General features: G+C 39.2%; 1 protein-coding gene across 24 annotated transcripts in view; it reads right to left on the bottom strand.

Moving 5' to 3' along the window:
* DLG2 (discs large MAGUK scaffold protein 2) overlaps window positions 1-15,088 on the bottom strand; it is a 1,022,753-nt gene that overhangs the window by 24,619 nt on the left and 983,046 nt on the right. For 19 of the 24 annotated variants that reach the window (XM_033052881.2, XM_033052884.2, XM_033052883.2 and 16 more), the window contains one exon: window positions 2,447-2,546. In XM_033052881.2, the coding sequence (XP_032908772.1) occupies window positions 2,447-2,546 (100 nt within the window). Of the gene's footprint in view, window positions 1-1,516; window positions 1,563-2,446; window positions 2,547-15,088 lie in introns of all 24 variants that reach the window. The other 5 variants (XM_033052885.2, XM_033052890.2, XM_033052892.2 and 2 more) reach the window with 1 other exon arrangement.

Raw genomic sequence — 15,088 nt, 5'->3', positions numbered from 1 at the left:
CAAAATAATGTGCTATACAGAACCCTGAACAACTTTATGTAAAAATAACAAATATCCTTTAGAGTAAGAACTGTCATTAAAAAGCATGTCTGAGCCAAAAATTAACAAAATTTGGATGGGTGGGAATGTCCAGAGGTGTACCAGTAATTTAAAACGAGGTGCGATATTAATACAGGCATTACAGCCTATACAATACTTCAGTGCTACTTGTTTCCATACAAATGTGAAGAATTCAGGTAACTTTCAAATGGTTGGATGTTATGGAGAATTCTCTTTGTAAGGACACATATTCAGGAAGGTTATCAGATCTGAAGTATTTTACTTTTCTCTAGCAGGGAAGGATCTGCATTTGTTGCTAATGAGCTGCTATGACACTTAAATGATCACAGAATGGTTGAAATTCAGATGGCAGTGACACTTGCTGTCTATCACTGACAAAACCAGTCTTGCAGAACCTTCTTCCTTGTACAAGAGATAAAGCTTTCATCTTTAAATTGTGAGCCACTGCATGGCATTGTTAAACCATTAAAATGTTCCTTCAACAATTCAGTCAGAAACAGAATAATCTCCAAAACTGTGTGCATGGATGTGCATTCCTGCAATTAAAAAGCACATACAAAACAGTAGGCAATGCAGCATTAACACACATTTTGCTCCAATTACTTGGTGCTTAAGAAAAGAAGAAACAACTGAGGAACAAGTAGCCAAAAGCATGCAAGTGGCATTTTGTTGACATTATTTAGCTCTTGATACAGAATTTAATATAGCTATATATGTAGAAATCAGCAGCAAATATTTCATTTTATACAGTTTTTCTGGTTCATGTTTTGAGGAAGAAAAATGTTTCTGAGCAATGATCTGACATGTTATACACTCTGCAATGCCAAGTCTTGAGATAGGATTGCTGCATCAGAAAAAAAATTGATTAAGGTTGTGTGACAGAGAATAGTTTGCTAATAGTGAAAATGGGTTCAGCATTAGCTTTGGAGAATGCATGATCTTCTCTAGCCTGTAAATGGCTTCTTTCATTAATAACAAATACTAATCTAAAAATTCAGCGAAGTAACAAACACTCCCATGCAAAAAGCTGAAAATGCAGAAGCAACAGCGTAAACTAATTTTCTATTGATCTCCTCAGGATGTGATCATGTTAAAATGTTCAACTTTCCCTTTAGATGGAGAGGGAAGGATTGTTGCTGAAAAGAACAGTCTAGGCAGCAAAAGGCATTCTAGGTATGCTACTCTACAGAACTGCCGAGATGGGAACAACAATATACTGTCAGAAACAAAAGGTGTTATTATAAAAGAAGTGAAAGTGTCTGCTTGATACATTGTATGTTATTTAATACTGTCATGCAGAACAGAACGATTGAAACATTTGTAATGCATTCACAGCTGGGTAACAAATAAAACTCTATCTTGTGCATGCTAGGAGTGAAGGGTCCTCAGAGAAGAAACAGAAGCCAAAACAAAACAAAACAAAAAGGGTTTACAGTGACCATTCCTGGGAACTTACTCAGAGTCTTTGTTCCATAACCGTCGTCACCTAATCCGGGGATGTCCTGCACGGAAGTCCCCAGAGAGAGCAATGAGAAAGGAAGAACAGCCGCAGAAGAGGAAGGAAGAAGTCAGTGGAGTTGAAATGGATACTACCATGACTGACCATGTTGATTGAGCAATCTGGATCCTTGCCTTTTTTTTGTGAAACAAATTTAGACCCATATTCTGTGGAAATTCAGCCAAAGAAAGAGGCAGTGACTTTTGGAACTGTGAGGAAGAAGGAACAACCAGATAAATGAAGTTCCAGAAACTATCCTCACTAGATAAATTTAGGATAGAATTATTAAGAAAAATAAAAAAGAATATTTGGGTTTGGAAATAGCAAATATTTTTAATAATGCTGGTTCCCTATATAATTTAAGCAAGCAATAAATGCTTGTGGTATACATTCCAAGATCCAATTTAGTTCTTCAAGCCATTAGTGTGGTTGCTTCCTTTAATTGTTAAACTTCCAGTAAAGCTGCCCATGCAAATCAACTTTGTGAAAGTCAAAGGCAGAAAAAAAAATGATTAGAAGAAATATTTTAAAAACTAATTAGTTTAGTAGTGTGAAAGAAATCATGTTTGTCTTATTTTAAGCCAATTCTACTCTGGGAATATTTTGGAGAAACAATTTTGGATTTGTGACAGGTGTCACAACAACTTTGAGGAGCCCACATATCCACTTCCAAAAGTTAAGGTCACTGCTTTATTCTTCTGAAAATAGTATTTCCAGAGATGGAAGGAGAAGCTGGATCCAAACTGCAGTCATACACTGGTCACAGTAGTAATACCTCTCCTGCCTGCCTATGACAGATATTTGCCTAGATGTGTGGGATACTGGTATCATGCGTGTCACCCATTGTTGTGCTGCTGCATGTGACATCGTCTCCAAGAGTTTACTTACGTTCTGGATCACTTGTTTCCTGCTCACTCTGCTCCTTGCTCTTGTAGAATGGGAATTTTCGTGAAAAGATGAAGTTCTTTTTACGCTTGTCATTGAATGACTGTGAAGGAGAAAAGGCATGGGGCAAAAACAGGGACGTCTAATTGTTGTCACACTCATGCTGACAAAACAACTAGTTTGTAAAAGTGGAGAGAACTGTAGTGACTCAAATCGGCACACACTAAGTGGCTGCAAAGAATCAGAGGTGTGGTGAGGTCTGAAATTTGAAGGCAAAGCTCCTGAAGACTGGATTGGTTTGATTCCAGAGGTGTTAAGTCACCATGTATACCTCCTTACTTGGAAACGGTTGTGTTTGGCTTGTTTAGATGAAGGGCTACAGATGGTTCAGCATGCTTTCAGATCAAGCCATCCATCTTTAATCACAGTAGACTGTGCACAGAATTAATTAACTGTCTGAAAAGAATTGGCTGTAATATGGAAAGCGGAAGTCTTTGATTTACTTGTAGTGTGTGGATTCAGTGATTCAGCCCTGGGTCAATTAAAAAATTCTTTACTGGTACGTGCTGTTGATTTAACAATTTTTTATTTGGCCTCTTTATTGACAATTTCTTAAGGTTTTTTAAAATGCTTTTAATGCTTATTAATGATTAATAAATCCCCCCAACTTTTATTTTATATATGTATATTTATGCATTAGGTTTCTCTGGATATACTTTTAGTTCTATGTGGTTTAGAAATGGAATTTTGCTGATAAACATTATTTCATTGCATGATGAGCAACATATTTTGCTGTAATTCTTCAAATCAGAAATTATCTAGACGAAATTGGGGTTTCTTACACAATAAAACCTTTTACTTCATAAACAGTCCCAAGGGCTTACAACACTATCTTGTGTAAAAACAGGATATGCCTACTTGAGACACTTATTTAGGATACTAAATAAGGAAATAGGTCCCTATATAGTGAATTGAAAGAAGCTGGCATTCTAGAGGGCACACAGAGCTGCAGACAGTATGTGTCTGAACTGATCTGTGCTGTCAGTCAATGACCTATAATGTCTCTTATACTGAACATATACACAGGACTTTGCAAGTGATGACCTCCAAGACAGCAGAGATCTTCTTAAATAATTTAAAGGACCAATCTCATGTGTTTGTCATTGCTCAAATTGAATATAACAAGTATTTGGCTCCAGTTCTGCAATGGAATATATTTAGAGTCTCAGAACACAATCTATTTTCTTACATTTTGAAATCATGGAATAAAATGTGGTTTAAAATATATATTTCTGAAAGATGGACACTGAAAATCTCTGTTGAAATAGTTGGATACTCATGTCACGAAAGTTTCATACCACTTTTACATTTCAAGCATATTTAAAGTTTAGTAACTGAAAACAAAGAAAAAAATGCACATGTAGAATAAATGATCCATGGAAATCTCTCCGAGTATGTAAACATTCAATGTGAAATTAATGTGGAGGTCATGCACAAATAATCCAGACAGCATGCAATTTCAAAACAAAGCAAGTATGAAAGAAAGCCAAAGGGAAAAAAATAAAAAGCTCATGAAGGATTAAAGTAATCTATGGATGAAAGGAGGACTGATATGCGCATTACATTACTTTAATGACCTAATGGATATAATCAAATTAAAATGTGTTCTCTGTGATAATTTCTTTTAGTTTTCCAAAGAAAGGAATGTAGCACGTTAACATTTCTGTTTGTGAAAATGTTGTTTGTCATGATTTATCTGAATTTGACATAGTAATGCTATTGGCATTACTTTTAAAGGAAAAAATATATATAAACAATAACACCTCAAAAAGCAAGGGAGTTTCAAAATTACAATCACTTCATTACAGCACTTTGGAATTCAAGAGAATGTTATCAAATTAATAAATAAATATGCTGTGTTTCACAGAAAATATATAAGAAATAACACTTATATATATTGTTTCAATTTTCCCCCAACATTCTAGAGCAAAAACTTCAGAAAGTACATTTTCAGCAGAAAAGCATATATTATTTTCATGCTTATGCATGATCTAACAGTATACACCAAATCAGACAGATATTTCATACTGTTATAAAAACTTTTTCTCCTTTTGCAGTTTCAAGTACTGGGTTGCTTTTTTAACAAAATATTGTTCCACTTCAATTTGGATGATCAAAATCTGGCATTTCACAGCAGATGACTATCATGTGCAAGTATGTCACTGTATTTACACCGGTAAAAAGCTTTCTTCCTAAAATAAAGCTGATCTGAGTTATATTAATATCCATACCCAAATTGTTTATGCATGTGATAATATTTCTATAGATTAATCAATGTCTATATTCGTGTTAATGATCACATATACTGGCGTGGTGTAGTCAGAGGGTTTATATTTACAATAACAAAGAAACTGTAAACTAATATAAAACAGTAAAGTGGGCCTGACTCTGCAAACTTATAGAAATAATTAGTCCTTAGTATTAACTGAATGAGCTTACCAAGTATTTATTTTCCTAAATTAAGTGCATGTTTATTCACAAGGAATCAAAGACAAGAGCCTTGATTTTGGTTTTGTTTACAATATAAATGGTATTAAAGTCAAGTTGATGGTCTCCCCCTTAAGGATATGAAATCCTGCTGACAACCCCAAAAAAGCTTCTCACAGATATGCTTTATATCTCTAATGCATAGAGACAAGGGGCTTGGCAAAGAGAGAAGAGGGAGACTCACACAGAATAAAACCATATTTATATTGCACACACCATGTTAATTCCAGATTTTGCTCCATTGGTGGAAGAGTAGAGACTAATACTGAGTGTGTATTTTCTTTTTTAAGAAAGGATCACATGTATGAGTATCTGTGGCAAGATTAAACTCCAAAACTCAGATGTATATTTGAGAAATTTCATTTCAATACAATGGAAACTGCTCAAATACTCTGGAGCAATAGGCTCCATATGTTTCTGGAAAGCTGTGAAATAGATGTAGGATAAATGAGACAGAGGTGTATGCCTACATTTCTCCACCTGATACAAAAGTTGCATGCAACTGGAATTGCAATTGTGATAGCAAGCTTAGCCTGATTCAACAGCGTTTATGCAGGAAGAGTTTCTGAAAGTCAGTGAAAAAGTGCTTGAAAACAACTCCTTGTAAGTCGCAGGTTCTTTGCCCTGATAATGTAAAAACCTATAATGGCAAATAACTCAGGCATTTCAGTTGCAGTGAAAAACCAGTACAATAGATTACTTGTATATGTCACTGCCATCACACAGATCACCACTAACCTAGGTAATGGCAGTAGGAGGCACTTAAAACAGACAAGTGCCTAAGACTATAAGGCAAATGAAATTTTCAAGTTGTCTGACAACAGAACAGCGACATCATTCACAGCACTTGATCTGCGATTGAAAAGAGGTTCCTCAGAAAAAGAAGTGGAGGAAAGCATTCACTCGTGTCCTGGCTTGAATCCCTATTTGATACTACTTAAGCATAGACTGTGTTTTGAAGAAGCCAAGAAAAATAATTGTGATGTGCACTGTGCTTGACCAAGTATCCCCAGACGTCCCCAGTTATGTAAGCCTGGGTTACACATACACATACCCTGGTTGTGACAGACATTAAACCACTGTGTGTTTCTCCTTCTCAAGAACTCACTTGGATACTTTTCTGTGTCAACATCAGTTTTGTATTCTAAATGTTTTTCCCTAGCTCACCAGCCATATATACATTACTCATCAGCTAATGGAGTAGTGGTTTTTAAAGGAAATTTTCATGTAACATTAAATAAACAATCTGATTTCAAAATTTTCTTCTAGTGGTAAACATCACAAAAACTAGTCTCAGTAATTTGACAGTTGTACCATACTGCAATAGGTAACCATATTGTTGTTTACTTTTAGCTTCTTCCCAAATTTTTTTTTCATGGCTTAGCTAATCCAACCCCTATTTACTGCAGATGTTATCTTGACACAGGTTAGGCTTTGCAGAAAATCCTAATATGTTTGGGAAAGATATTTTATGGTGCTCTAACAGGTCTATTTTCTCAAAGCCAATAAACTCCCAACTGCTTCAGGAACACTTTCTTTTGCCATTTCATTCAACAAATGCTAATCCTTGGTCATGAGTTGGGAACCAGTATGCAGGGACCACCTGAGAGAAAGCCATTCCAGAGCACTGGCTGTGAAATTCTTTTTTACAGGGTGTAAATGCATTTCATATATCATCTAATTTTAGGCAGGTTTGAGCTATGCTTTAACCTAGTTTTTATATGATTATGTATGTCAGTTTTGTTCTCAGATTGGTCTAGCAAGGTATATGAGGAATTAATTTTACTGCTTCTCATCTGCAATGTGGTTTTCTTATTCTTCTTTAATACCTGATTTTGGCCTAAGTTAAATGAAAATTCCTCATGTACTCAGCCTTCTAGAAAAATCTACAAAATTTATTATCAACATTATGCTTCTGCAATCCTTTTCTCTATATTTAGCTGACACTTCTTGTATTAGGGAGATTCATTTACTCATTTGAGCACTGGCTTTAATAACAGATTGGGCACTCAAACACTGTTAAATCCCTATATTTAAATATTTTAATTTTACAGATCTCTATATTATATATTTTAAATGTCTCCCATAATATCACAACTATGACTTTTTATGAGAGGCAAGGCAAAGGACATCCCAATCCTGTTAAGTTCAGCCTTTAGTTTTCTTAGATACTTCAAGCCTGGGCTACAGTCATTCCTTATTGAATTTTTGTACCATAATCTGTTTTGATATGTGAGAACCCACTGGATGAGATGGAGCTTAGATGAAAATAACTCTGCTTGCTTAGTGTTCCCATGAAGTTGTAGGGAGATTTGGATGTTGGCAATCCAAAATGAAAAAGTAAAAGCCTGATTAATAACTCCATGCTGTCTACCTTCTCCGGACAAAGGTAGGATGTATTCATATTCATGATTATGAAATTTAAATAATTTTTTTTAAAGACTGAATTATTGTTTGTTGTCTGCCAGCAACTCAATTTTAATCCCTGACAGAACAACACCAAAAACCAACATAAGCTACCAGGGGAGAAGAAAGACTAATAGACTTTCAAGAAAACATGTAAAATTGGTACAGTAATTTCACGAATACAAGCCGCACCAATTTGACCAAAATTTTGGTGGAAACCCACAAGTGCGGCCAATATTCCGGGGCGGCTAATACATTAACAAAATTCTAAAAGCTGCCAACACGGAAGTGAGAGCCCGCGGCAGCCCCAAGCCAAGCTGGAGCCCGCCGGCCCCGGCAGAGGTGGGAAAGCCTGGCAGAGGCGGGGCCAGCAGTGCGGGGGTGGGCGGCTGAGCCTGAGCCAGCAGGGCGGGGCAGGGGGGCGGCAGAGCCCGGGCCAGCAGGGCGGGGAAGCCCGGGAGAACTGGGGCTAGCAGTGCAGGGGAGCATGGCAGAAGCAGGAAGGCCGGCGGGTGGGGCTGCCTGGCAGCGGGGGAAGCCCAGCAGAATCGGGGCCAGCAGCGTGGGGGAGCCTGGCGGTGCGGGGGCCTGCAGTGCCGGCCAGGGCGAGGAAACGCGGCGGCGGTGCAGACGGGAGGGGGCGGCCGGCGAGCCTGGCAGCGGCGGCGGCAGCCCTGCTGGCCGGGCAAGCGAACGCGGCGCGGGGCGAGCGAGGCGCGGCGCGAGCGAAAGCGGCGCGGGGCGAGCGAAAGCGGCAGCGGGGCGGACGGCGAGCCCGGCGGCGGCAGCCCTGCCAGCCGGGCGAGCGAACGCGGCAGCGGGGCGGTGCTGACGGGAGAGGGGGGCCAGCGAGCCCGGCGGCGGCGGCAGCACCACCCGGCCAGCCCCGCCGAGCCGTGGCGCTGAGCTGGGCCACCCGGCCCCGTCGGCAACCATGAGCGGGCCGAGCCTGCCTGGCCCCGCCCCGAGCCAGTAAAGCCCGCTATGCCGCGATCCTGTTACTAATTGGCCAATTTGTGAAAGCTGCGCACGGATTCTCGCGACGAACGAAAGTGCGGCTAATATTCGGGGTGCGGCTTATCTATTGACAAAGACAGCAACATTGTCGAGGCACCGGGGGTGCGGCTTATAATCCGTGCGGCTTGTATTCGTGAAACTACTGTACTTCCAATTTTGCAAATCTGTATTTAACTTGGTGTAAGGTATGAAGGGAGTACTTTTCTATGCTAATTTGCATGGTTATATTATTGTTAACAAGATGAAACACCAACATAAAATCTTGCTTATGTGACAGCCAAGGTAATTTACACGTATCTGCAGGTTGTACACCAAGATAGCGGGAAGGAATTGTTCAAACAGCAGCCCTGGAATTGATAGCATGAAAATAAGAAAGGGCAAAGCTCCTCGACATTGAAATCAATTTAGATGTAGAATAATCTGCCCCAAGGGAAGTGGAAAAGCCTAGATAATTTTTTCACATTTAAAACAAATCTGCTAATCTTAAGTACTGTGGGGAATAACACTGCAGTGCCTGGAGTGAAGGGGGTGGTGAAGGGAAAAGCGCTAAACAACAATCCCCTCCCAGGTCTAACATCTGTGCTTTTGTGATGAGATGCTCACAGACCCAGCATCTCAGAGCTGTGCTGTGGTCCAGTGTGGGCTTGGACCTAGCTAAGCTCACTGCAGCCCAAGGGACAGTGTGAAAATCCTCTCCTTCCTCAAGTCTCCAGCTGGAACTAGAAAGTGTATTTGATGTTGGGCAAGGTTGTCTTAAATGTTCCTCTACACTGGTCAATTTTTTTTTCCTGAAAAGAAACTTTCCCACTTAGAGCTGATGTATGTCATCAGCTGCTGATGCTGCTGATAAATCTTTGTGCATGTGAGCCTGTCCCAGCACTATCTGCAAAAACGATGTCAGAAGAGCCCTAGGCATCAAAGGTAGCATAGTGTGCACTTGGCAAAGATTTGGGACTGTCTGATCACCCAGACCCACAGATTTTCCTACAGTTCACTGCAGGACCTTTATCCACTAGAACTTCATGCTCAGTTATGATAAGGTACTTTCTTAAATATTTTTTAGAACTCTGATTCCCAGTTGACTGCTGCAAAAGGTGTTGGCTATCTGTGCTATTAAGAACCACCAACTTAGTCTCTATGCAGTCTTTTGAATTAATTTCATTAACAAATAAAGCTGCAGAAGGTGTTGGTTATCTGTGCTATTAAGAACCACCAACGTGATCATTTATTTGTTTTTTTGTGGAAACATTCATGCAATCAAGTGCTATGCACTTGTGCAAATGCAAACTACTGCATTAAATGGACCATTGCACAAAGTAAGTTGCATAAAGACCTTTATTACTCTTACTTTTTTATGGAGTAGAGGAGAAAGATTTATAATAACTTCAAGCTGTCAGACTGTACTTATGGAAAGATGGCTGGACAAGATAATCTTTTGAACTTCCCTTTTTAGTTAAAGGAAGAGTGACTGGTGTAGCAGGCTGAATTATGGCAAAGGTCAGGCTCAGCAGACATAAATCATACCAGGCTCTTGGTTTTAATTGAATATATAGATTTATTTTGGGCTTACAGTTAAAGTTAAAATAAATAAAGGCATGGGCAAACAAACCCAAACTCAATCTCTAAGAGACTGGTTTGAGCTTTGTTTAGGAGGTGAAGCTCTCACATCTTGCAGTAATTTATCTCACACAACCAGTCTTACGAGCAGGATATCAAGTTAGATGGACTGTAGCATTTCCTGTATCCCTATAGCCTTCCAAACATGGTCCCTGAGTCACTAAGGCAATCACTGAGCTGCTTTAATTTAACAGAGTAAGAAATAAAGATGTGAAATATACAGCCTGTCTCTTCTGGATGACTGCTGACAGTTAAGTCCACACTTCTGGATCTTTGTGTGATATCTTACTAGAATAAAACATTGTTCTCTTTCTAATTGTTTGACAATATTTACTGCCAATACTCTTCTTTTCAACCAAATTTTTAGGAAAAAACCCAAGTAACTATGGCATTATCTATACATACATACCAACTTCCTACTATTTATTTCAGGATATTAGACAGCAAGTTATAAAAATAAACTACACATGAAGTTCAACTCAGCACAAATTTCTGCTGGAACAGCTTAGAAGAAAAACAATTAACTCTTAGCTATAAACTTCAGTATTTTACCTGTGATAGCAAATTTTCACTGTTATATTTAATCTGTGACTGATTTAAACATTGCACTATGTATCTTTATGTCAGTGACTGTCCTAAAAATCTCTCTTACCTAAGCAGGGATGGCACAAATTTCTTGTGGGATAGGATACGCAGATACTATAGTCCCTAATATTACGGCCACCTAAGAAACAATATTATCCTATAAATAAAACACCACACCTTTATCAGAATTACAGAAAAATTATAGAAAAACCCTGTGAAATCTATAAAATACATGTGTTCATATTGCTCATTAACTGAAAAATGACTCTCTTGGTATTTTCTTTGAGTGAAAAGATGCCAATAAGGCAGAAATATTTCTCATCATCTCGATAAATTCAATGACAAATCCTTTATTTCTCAAATTTTCTACTCTAATCCACTTTGCTTACAAATTGCTGGCTAATATTTAGAATATGTACTTCTCAAAAAGATGAAATATGGAAAACAGACACAAAGATTTTTTACTTTAATATTTTCTTTCAATCTGAAAGAAATTTTTTCAAATACTATACTTTCACTGGATTTTTCAAAGAAAGCTATCAAAACATATTTCATTACTTCAGCTGGGTAAAAGGCTCAAATTTGACCTGACAGTTATCTTAAAACCAAGATTCTTTAACCCATACCAGTTCCCTGCCAGAGCCAACACTGTTGCCATGACATAAATTAAAACTGAAGACTATTTTGTCTTCCTTTATTTTTGACTGTACCCAGACCCAGTAGACATTATTATTAAATTAGTGTACGTCTTTGTGGAGTGCCTCAAAATAACCTGGAACAACAAGAACCCATACAGTTAAATTTTTCTGGCTATGTGCTGTTTTGAATTTCATTTGATTGCTTCAGCACACGAGTGAAGCAGATGCTGATGACAGCACTATTTCTAATGCACCTTGGAGAAACGCTGAGCAAAAAGTGTTCAGCTCAAGAGGAATGGTCAGGGCAGCCCAACATTGCAGGCTCAGGTCAACCCAAAAGTGCAGACAGCATCCCTGCCTGGCACCAGCTCAGTCATGAAGTGTGAAGACAGAGATGTGGAGGATGTGAAAACCCATGAAAGAGCAAGGGCAGTTGGACAAATGAGATTCAGGTTTTCCTCCTTGTCCTGGCTACAGAGAAGGGGGTGGACTTAAGTCCTGCGAGGTGTGACCAAGTTGTTATTTGTATCACACACATCATCCCTGGGCTGTGTGGATTCAGCAGGAAAAGCTGGGTACCCTTTTCTGGCAGTCATTCAGTGGGAGTGGCTTATTTGGAGTTTAATCTACTGCTGGTGTTAAAACCAGCACACTCCTATGTGGAATTTCCTCCCAGAAACAAGCTGCTCCACAAACAAGAACAATGCTGAGATCTGATTCTTCCATGACACCCAATGTTACCCCATTTCAGAGGTCTTACAGCTTTTGACAGAACTTAAATCCAACAAAGAAAAAAACATAGAATCATAAAATATCCTGAGTTGGAAGGGCCCAACAAGGATCATCGAGTCCAACTCCTGACTCTGCATAGGACCATCTCTAAGAGTCACACCATGTACCTGAGAGCATTGTCCAAACACTTCCTGAAATCTGTCAGGCTTGGGGCTGTGACCACTTCCCTGGGGAGCTGTTCCAGTGCCCAAGTGCTCTGGGTGAAGAAACTTTTCCTGATATCCAACCTAAACCTCCTGACACAGCTTCAGGCCATTCCCTTGGGTCCTGGCACTGGTAACCAGAGGGAAGAGATGAATGCCTGCCCCTTCTGTTCTTCTCATGAGGAAATTGTAGCCTGCAATGAGGAGTCCCCTTTGCCTCTTGGGAATGATGACCCTGTAAACTACAGACTGAGTGCTAACAAGCTCTCCAAATCAGCAGCTTTTTGAATATACTCAGACTGTGGATTTTCCTCTACTTTTATGTTTGTCCCAGTACTAATCACTTTAGGAAATCTGTTCATTGTGTCAAATGTCTTTAGAAAAGAAGTGTAAAGAAAAGTTGATCAAAATCCACTGCATATGTGGAAAACTTTCAGATTATGGACTACAGAACTGCTTCTTCCTAAAGGTGGTGAACCTTAATACTTAGAAAACTGAAGCCTAGTAAAGAATTGATGTTAGAAAAGATCTTCATTAGGCAGAGAGAGGGTATAGACAGCCTAATACTGTTATTTTTTTCAGTCAGGGGTTAAATTGAGATAATTGCCTTTTTCTCTGCATTGGTACACCCAGATCTGCCCTGGTAAACCACTAGCACAGATGCTGTACCTGAGACCAGGGCAGGTGTGACTGCAGCTTCTGCTTAGTGGCAGAGACAAATAATCCAATTTTCATCGACACTCACAGAAGAAGAAATAAAAACAGGGTTAAACAGCAGGAGTTCAGCCATTTCTAAGAATGAGGAGAGTGAAGTACTGAAGTGGGCTCTTTGGGAAGAATATGAAATTTCTGCTGTGACAGGTTTTTGAGAAGAGATGAGACAAATCTGGGGTATAGGAGGAAGTTACAGACAATACCTCCAGGGCAGAGGTGATCACCTGAGGTTCCTAAAGATCAGTTTTGCTTTGTTTTGCTGACTAGGGCTGAAAATATAATGATTTTCTGGAATGTAAATGGTTTGGAAATATGTGGGTTTACTTGTTTGGCTTTTCTCCATGCCCCCCTTAAAATACTTAATAAACTGTCAAAAAATGTCCTCTGTATCAAGTTCTGTTGGTCCCTGGATTTTGACATTTGGAGGAGAGATGCAGAGGGTTCTGTTTACCCCACAATACCAAATTTTCTATCTCAGTCAAGTTTCCTTTCATGCCTCAGTGCAATGTTGCTAAAATGACAATAAAGCAAGAAGATGAAGTTACATTTCAGGCATCTGTGGGAACTGTAAAGAGAATCTGCACATAAGAAATATTAAATGCTATCAAGCTTCTGACTGTCGTAATAAATTCATATGGAGGCAACTGAAGAGGCTGGCTGAGTGTGATGTAGGTTCTCTGCCTGGAATCTGAAAAGAACTGTGGATGACAAGCTAAGTGAATAGAAAAAAACCCTAATGGCTAGTGATGGAACAGTGTGGTGAGGGTCACAGCCCAGGGCCTGCACTGCTGATGAGCAGCAGAGCTGGAAGGGGTTTTGGAGGGATGGGGCAGTCCCTTTTCTTGGCAGGCACTTCATCCCTGTTCAGCACCCTGCTGAGCAGCCTCACTAGGGCAGGCATCCATCTGGGAATGCTGCCCAGTAAACATGGGCTGAATATCTCCCCACACCCTGACACACACATTAAAAATGGAGATTGTGGGACACATCATTTGTGGGACCTTCATTTCAGTGGGAAATGAAATAGAGTATTTGTATATAAGAGTATTCTGGAGTCACTGGTCAGATAAGGTGTGAAATGAAAAGGCATGTGGTATAAAAAAAGCAGTTATCTGTATAAAATTAAGTTTTATCGAAATGTTTCCTGATATTTCAACATATCTCTGGAAGCAGGCAACACCCATAAATATTAGTAAAACTGGGGTGTTGCTAAAAGTCTTTCCAAGAGCTATGATTTCAACTGCAGAATATTTTCAAGAGACAGTCAAGGAAGTGTGTGTGATCTGACAGGGAGAAAAGCAAAAGGTGCTATTTTTGTCTCCTGAAAGACCCGTTGTAGTTACAACAGTAAAGAAAAAAGCAGATTACTGGCTAATCTCCTTCCCCTGCAATATTTCTGTCACTTGACACTCTGTTTGATTCAGTAAAAAATCTGAAAAGCCCTCAACAACTGTGGGTTTTAGGATTAGAAAAGGAAAGGCTATTTTTGTTCAGTCTGAAGCCTGTGATAGAGAGAGTTACCAAGAATTCAGTATGCTGTTTTGGTAGATACATAACCCTGTTCACAGCTACTCACATGCTCTGCTCCTTTTGGTGCAAAGGTGAGCATGAGAAGATACTTGGGATATGATCTTGAGTTCAACATAGCATAAAACATACTTTTTAATGAAGTTTTTGCTTACATAACTTCTTTGGCTTCCTCTAGCAGAAATATCAGACATAAACATTTAGGTTGTTCCATTTTCCCTTGATTATCCATAGACCAGTGAGTCCCAAAGAATAAGAAAGCAAATGCTTAGGAAATCGTAACTGTGTTATCCTTTTTTTTTTTCCTTTTTTTTTTTCTTTTTTTAATGTTTTCAATGTCCTGGAAACCCTGTCCTTTGCTGCAGCAGAGAGTGGCTTTAGGGAACCAAAGCAGTGGTAGATTTTATGCATCAGCCAACTTCAGTAACAATTACAAAAAATGCTGTAGTTCACTACAACAATTACAAGAATGAAGATAGAGGCTGAACTTGGTGAACACAATAGAAGCACAAGCTGTGCTTGGTGAAATTGAACTGTTTATACCTGTATTTGTATTTTTTTCCCTACTTCACAGATGTTACCATCTCTAATTGGTCTGATACGTTTAAAAGTGTTAACAGAGCCTAGATTCTGAGGATGCCTCTAAGCCTGAAAAAATA

This window comes from Catharus ustulatus, chromosome 2, assembly GCF_009819885.2.
Source record: "Catharus ustulatus isolate bCatUst1 chromosome 2, bCatUst1.pri.v2, whole genome shotgun sequence".
Lineage (NCBI taxonomy): Eukaryota > Metazoa > Chordata > Aves > Passeriformes > Turdidae > Catharus > Catharus ustulatus.
This window is presented reverse-complemented; position numbering and strand designations above follow the sequence as displayed.